Source organism: Physella acuta, unplaced genomic scaffold (genome assembly GCF_028476545.2).
Source record: "Physella acuta isolate Inbredline_101_S28 unplaced genomic scaffold, ASM2847654v3 ptg000296l, whole genome shotgun sequence".
Lineage (NCBI taxonomy): Eukaryota > Metazoa > Mollusca > Gastropoda > Physidae > Physella > Physella acuta.
The window spans coordinates 1-6,365 of NW_026731815.1; the positions used below are offsets into that span (position 1 = coordinate 1).

Sequence of the window (6,365 nt, forward strand, 5' to 3'; positions counted from 1 at the left end):
TGGTAATGGTGCGAAACTGACATGAATGTGGTGAAGATGTTTATGTAAGTAAGATAATATAAACGTAAACAGTTCCATGTTTGTTTTCATTTTACAAAAGATGTCGAGCATGGTGTTGTCCATAAATGACGGGATACTAGTAGGAAAGGAGGGGGAGGGGTAGGGGGTGATTCGGAGTTTTGTGATGAAGTGTGACGAGCATAGTGGTGTGTGTGTGTGTGTGTTGGGAGTGGGGGTGGGGTGGGGGTTGTTCACGTCACTTAATAAGGTTTTTTTTCCAAACTTTATTTAAACCGTTATATTTCTTTTAGTGACACAGCTCCATTTTTAAAAAATAATCGCCGATTCGAAATTAAAAAAAAAAATTAAAAAATAAATTTTTGTAGTGGGGAATAGGTCCTGCCTGCCGCCATTTTTGGAAGGTGAACATTTTATTTCAAGTTTATTATCAGCGAAGACGAAAGGTGGTAGAATCGTTAAAAATGTATGTCGTCACACGTGAATAACATTTATACAGCATTGTTAAGAGTTTGTTTTTCAGCAGTTATTATCGGTATTTAAGCGATGCAATGTTTGAGCCAATGAAATGTACTAAAGCATCACGCTTTTGATACGGTACACATTTCAGCCGATGAAATTTGATTTAACAGAAAGACGTGATGAAACTTGACAGCATGGAGTTTCCTAGCAACAAGAGCGTGTATGACGCTGACGGCGTGGAGATGAGGCTGTGTGAGGTCGATGGTAAACTGCTGCCTTGTTTCAACATGAGTAACATCACTGGGGTCAAGGACGTCCAGCTCAGGGACGATGACGTCCTGTTGCTTGGTTACCCCAAAACAGGTGAGTTGGAGGCTATTTGGTTCATGGAGGTTTTAGAGTCTGATTGCTCTGTAGTTGTTTAGAAAGCTACTAATGCAGCCTGTATGGTTTGATTAGTAACCACCTAACGTGTTATAAGCGTCCCTCGACTATGGGCGTTTTTGGTCAGTTGCACAAGCAGAGACACAGTGACACATCAGGGAGGCGGTAGCGGTGTTGTTTCTTTCAGGCATCTCTCTGGCATTGCCCCCCCCCCATTCCCTAGTCCCCCCACCCATTCTCCAGTCTCCCATCCCGAAGAAATTCTGTTGACGAAATAGAAACACAATTTTATATTTATATAGAAATTATATATTTTAGCCAGTGCCCACCACAACCCCCCTGGAAATTTCAAGTGACACGACCACACCCCCCACTCAAACACCCCCCCCCCCCCCCCCCGCCCTCTCACAGGGAGTAAAAATGTCTAGATAAAAAAGGAGATTGTCTTACGACGATGTCAAAACTAATTTTACAGTAACATAAGTCTCAAGTTTGATGAATAAAAAAAAAGTTTCCCTTTCAAACCTGACGATCTATAGGGCAAGTGAAGTAGAGTTCACTTGTTTCTGTGACCTCGGCATATGAAGAGATAGTGTAGTCAGCACTATGTCCAGCTGCCTTTACTTTCCCTAAAGTGTGGTCAGCACTATGCCCTGCCGTCTTCGCTTTCCCTAACGTGAGTTAGGTACCCACCAGAGTTGGGTGGACTCATGGACGGTTTACTGACTTGAACCCGGATTCGAATTCGAGACTAACGGGTTAGCAGTTCCAAAGTTTGACGAATTACAACAACAAAATATAAAGCATGGCCGTACACTATATACTCTTCATTTCCGACTGTACCTTCGGCAAAGATTGAGTTTGTATAAATAAAAGCTTCCATCCTCTCTTGCTCGCATCAGGCTGCCACTGGACCTGGGAGGTTCTCAGCATGATGGTGGCCAAGAACCCTATCTTGTCAGAGCTAGGCAAGGGGACAAGTTTCTTAGAGATGTCGTCTGCTGAGAACATCGACCGCACCCCCAGCCCTCGTGTCTTGAACTCTCACCTGTGGTTCGACTTTTTACCCACACAGGTCAGTTGTTTGACTATTTACTTAAACAGGTAAGTTGTTCGCAGTGGCGTAGCCAGGATCGTCTCAAGGGGAGGGGGGGGGTTCCAATTTTTACCCGGGGACAAACTTTCGATTTGCAACCCCCCCCCCCCCCTCAAACTTTCGATTTGCACCCCCCCCCCCCTCAAACTTTCGATTTGCCCCTCATACTTTATATATATATACCGAGGGGTCTATGGGGGTTATGACCCCCTCCTAACCCCCCCCCCCCTCCCTGCCTACGCCACTGGTTGTTCAACTATTTCCATACACAGGTAACTTTTCGACTATTTACTTACACAGGTAATTCGCTAATCTACGCACCTGCACAGATCAGGTATAATGGTGAATGTGTGTCCGCCATCCCCGTACACGACATATACTGTAGACCCGATGATGCAGCACTACTCTTTCAAATAGGGCAGGTGAAGTAGAGTTCACCTGTTTCTGTGACCTCGTCATATGAATAGATAATGCGGTCAGTTCTAACTCAGTCTTGAGGATAAATTCTGACTGTAAAAAAATAAAACACATTCTCCTTTTATTACAAATTAATTATTTGCTTCTAAAGATGTACTTTTTTTATTTTAATAAAATCACGTCATTGACACTTTTCATGACATTTGGTTGCTCGTCATTTTCCGATGTTCCTATTTCAGCTGGCGGAGGAAAAAAAACGAAATCGATTATAACCATCAGGAACCCTAAAGACACGTCGGTGTCCTATTACAACCACGTGCTGACGTTGCAAATGATGAACAAATACAACGGGACTTTTAAAAACTGGTTTCAGTTGTATCTGGATGGGTTAGGTGAGATACAGTGACATAGGTAGCGGCTGTCGTGGTTGTTGTGGTGGCGGTTGGTGGGGGGTGGGGGGGGGGGGTGTATATCCAAGATGATGGATCTATCTCATTTAAAAAAAAAATTGTAATGAAACCACTGTTACTTTCTTAGATTAGAACCTTCTAAATTCCTATCCAACCCTCTACTGTGGTTGTAGAAAACCTAAACATATTTAACAATTCACAAAATTAATTCGTGCTTAAATTCTAAAAAAAAAAATGCTGTATGTCCCCAGTGGAATATGGATCTTACATCGACTACTACTTAGAATGGGATCAAGTTATTAAGGATAACCCTAACCTACCCGTACTTGTTGTCTCTTTTGAAGCCATGAAAGAGGTCAGACGCTTTTTAAACATGTATCCTGACAGTATATAGATACATATATGTTAGCTTTTATAAATATATACATGTGATTTTGTGTATATATGTATGTCTGTGTATATTATATGTATGTGGTTTGTAAATATATATATATATATATATATATATATATATATATATATATATATATATATATATATATATATATATATATATTAGATAAACGTTTACAAATGGTCTTATAAATGTGTTAGAACACGGAATATTGAATCTTAACATTCCTAGTTAACTTTCTTTTAACGCTGACTACGTCTCAGAAATTTGCTTGGTCTCAGAAGCGTAGCGACCCTTCCCGGCGCCCGGGGACAAACTTTCGATTTCCCCCCCCCCCCCCCCCCCCAGACTTTCGATTTGCACTCCCCTTCAAGCTTTCAATTTATTTTTCCAACCCTTTTTAGCGACCCCTGAGTTCGGCCGGCGCCCGGGGACATATGTCCCCCCCCCCCGCCCCCCACGCTACGCCTCTGCTCGGTCTGACTTTTGAAACAGGCACACGAGGGATAACTCCTAACGTTTAATTACATTTGTTGTAAAAGTCTGTTGTTTCTCAACTCGGCAGGGCCTGCCAAGGGAGATAAGAAGGATGGCTGCATTCCTAGAGTTATCCCTTGATGATAAACTTGTTGATGAGATAGCTAAAGCTGCCGGCTTTGACGCGATGAAGAAAGTTTACGATACGAAAAACCCCATCTCTCGCAAGCTATTACGAAAAGGTTAGTCTCTTATTTATTAATAGGGTAGGTACTTGGGTAGTGGTTATAACATATGGGTTTGCGTATTTTTTTTTATTGTGTGGGGCGGAGTAATATTTATAGTTTATTCAACCTTTTCTAAACTGAATATACAAATACAAGAAAATGTGTGATAAATAAATACTCTACACATTAATGTTTAATACATTTAAACGCAACATAATATCAAATTATGCTGATTACATTCAGTGAATATATTTTTTGTTACTTCCCATAGCAAAAATTTTGAATTGTAAGGGAAACAATAATTACGATTTTTACTAAACGATGTTGAAAATATAGCACATTTAAATGGAAGCAAAATATAAATTAAAAAATTTCTTCATACATTAAAAATAATATTATTATAGGTTACATAAACTTATCTATTACCCTATATGCTTATATAATACTAAAAATTTTCAATTGTCACTGACTTAAATGGAAAACCAATAGCGAAATTAAATTCTTAATCCTAAAAAAATAAAATAATGGTAATGTTTCTAATTGTTCCAAAAAAACCTGTCTTGGCATAAATAATTATGCATTTACAGAAACAAAAATTACTTTTACAGAAATTCACTGCACAATCTTCAAATATTTTGTGTGTTTTCTTTATTTCTCCGGCTTAAGTTTTGTTTTTTTACCTGTCCAGAGGCAGATGATTAAAAAAAAAAAAAAAAAAAAAAAAAAACTGAGCCAATGGCCGCAATACATCCCGTTTGCGTTCATGAAAAAACAACAGTGTTTTTTTTTTATTTTTCTGGGAGGTTCATAAAATACATAGGATACATTTTCTGAGCATGTCACCAAAAGCTTGTCTCCCTTGACTGGGCCGACATTTTACTCGTTCGTGACGTCAATGTTTCTTGTGTTCCTGTTGACTTATGTCTTGTTAAATTATAATTAGGGCGCAACTAAATATATGCACTACTGTATAATAAAGTGGGACGGAGTGGTCTAGCGGTAGAGAGCTGGACTGCTAACCCGTTAGTCTCGAGTTCGAATCCGGGTCAGTAGACGTCCCCGAGTCCACCCAATTCTGATGGGTACCTAACTCCTGTTAGGGAAAGTAATAGTGCCGACCACACTATCTCTTCATATGCCGAGGTCACAGAAACAAGTGAACTCTACTTCACTTGCCCCATAGACCGTCAGGTTTGAAAGGGACACTTTACTATAAAATAAAAAAATACTTTTACAGAAAGAACAACAAAAGACAGTAAAAAAAATTGTATGAAGTGATGTATGCAATATTTTACATTTCAAACGTTCAAACAAACAAAAATCGTATAAGAAATTGATAATCGTATTAGACAGATAGTTCTGAAAACTCCAGATCCGTGAAAAATATTTATTTATTTATGTATGTCACGTACCAGTATAATAGTAATAGTTTATAGCAGAAGTCGATATCCGCACATAGATCTCTAGATCTGTAATACAGTTAGTGCTAAAAAGACGGAAACCTAACCTTAAAAATTAAGATATAACGTGAAAAAAACTAACTTTAAATTTAATTTGTTTATGCTAATACATTAATTATTTCATTTATTGTCTTCTACAGGCCAAGTAGGCGACTGGAAAAACTGGCTGACTGTGGCCCAAAGTGAGGCCATTGATGAAGAGATGAAAAAGTTGGACGGGACACGTTTTGCGGATCAAATATATGTGTTGTGATTATCTGAATAAATTAAATAAAAATAAATATTCATCCTAAAAGTGTAGTAGACATTTCTAAATATAAATATAAATAAATATATATATATATATATATACAATATATAATATTATATATATATATATATATATATATATATATATATATATATATATATATATATATATATATTATATATAATATTATATATAAATATATATTTATATGTAATATATATATATATATATATATATATATATATATATATATATATATATATATATATATATATATATATATATATATATATATATATATATATATATATTTGTTTATTTATTTATTTATTTATATTTTATTTTATATATACATATATATATATATATATATATATATATATATATATATATATATATATATATATATATATATATATATATATATATATAAAATACATGTTTTCCTTTGGTGTGTGTAGGGGGAGGGTGACACCCTACCAAGCGATGCCACTGCTGTGAGGTCATGTGATCTGATCATCAAACTTCAAATCCACTTTTATAATAGTAAGGGGGGGGGCAATTTTAGTGCAATCTGGCTATAGAAATATTGAACTTTGTGACAAAACATTTTTTTTTTGGGAAAAAAAATGTAACGAATATTTTTTTAGAGTATTATTTATGAGAACTTGATTACAAATAATCAAATCCTAAAGATTTTTCCAGACGTAGGAAATGGTGCTCAATACTCCATTAAAAAGTATATTACAATTTTTAAATATAATAAAATC

The 6,365-nt window shown here is 36.3% G+C and overlaps 2 protein-coding genes across 2 annotated transcripts; both read left to right on the forward strand.

Moving 5' to 3' along the window:
• Nucleotides 1–655: 655 nt before the first annotated feature.
• Nucleotides 656–3,142, forward strand: LOC131939825 (sulfotransferase 1B1-like). Its single transcript, XM_059298355.1, has 4 exons — nt 656–843; nt 1,767–1,939; nt 2,617–2,769; nt 3,039–3,142. The coding sequence occupies exons 1-3, from the start codon at nt 660–662 to the stop codon at nt 2,647–2,649; spliced, it is 390 nt and encodes a 129-aa protein (XP_059154338.1). The 5' UTR covers nt 656–659; the 3' UTR covers nt 2,650–2,769; nt 3,039–3,142.
• A 596-nt stretch (nt 3,143–3,738) lies between these two features.
• Nucleotides 3,739–5,630, forward strand: LOC131939826 (sulfotransferase 1C4-like). Its single transcript, XM_059298356.1, has 2 exons — nt 3,739–3,900; nt 5,486–5,630. Exons 1-2 carry the CDS (start codon nt 3,771–3,773, stop codon nt 5,596–5,598), a joined length of 243 nt encoding a protein of 80 aa, XP_059154339.1. The 5' UTR covers nt 3,739–3,770; the 3' UTR covers nt 5,599–5,630.
• Nucleotides 5,631–6,365: the final 735 nt, after the last annotated feature.

What these genes read in the sequence shown, in the direction of transcription:
- LOC131939825 (XM_059298355.1), top strand. Translation starts at nt 660, where the DNA reads ATGAAACTTGACAGCATGGAGTTTCCTAGCAACAAGAGCGTGTATGAC. An exon ending in GCTTGGTTACCCCAAAACAG is followed by an intron (nt 844 to 1,766) that starts GTGAGTTGGAGG and finishes TGCTCGCATCAG; the next exon opens with GCTGCCACTGGACCTGGGAG. An exon ending in TCGACTTTTTACCCACACAG is followed by an intron (nt 1,940 to 2,616) that starts GTCAGTTGTTTG and finishes TTCCTATTTCAG; the next exon opens with CTGGCGGAGGAAAAAAAACG.
- LOC131939826 (XM_059298356.1), top strand. Translation starts at nt 3,771, where the DNA reads ATGGCTGCATTCCTAGAGTTATCCCTTGATGATAAACTTGTTGATGAG. An exon ending in TCGCAAGCTATTACGAAAAG is followed by an intron (nt 3,901 to 5,485) that starts GTTAGTCTCTTA and finishes TGTCTTCTACAG; the next exon opens with GCCAAGTAGGCGACTGGAAA.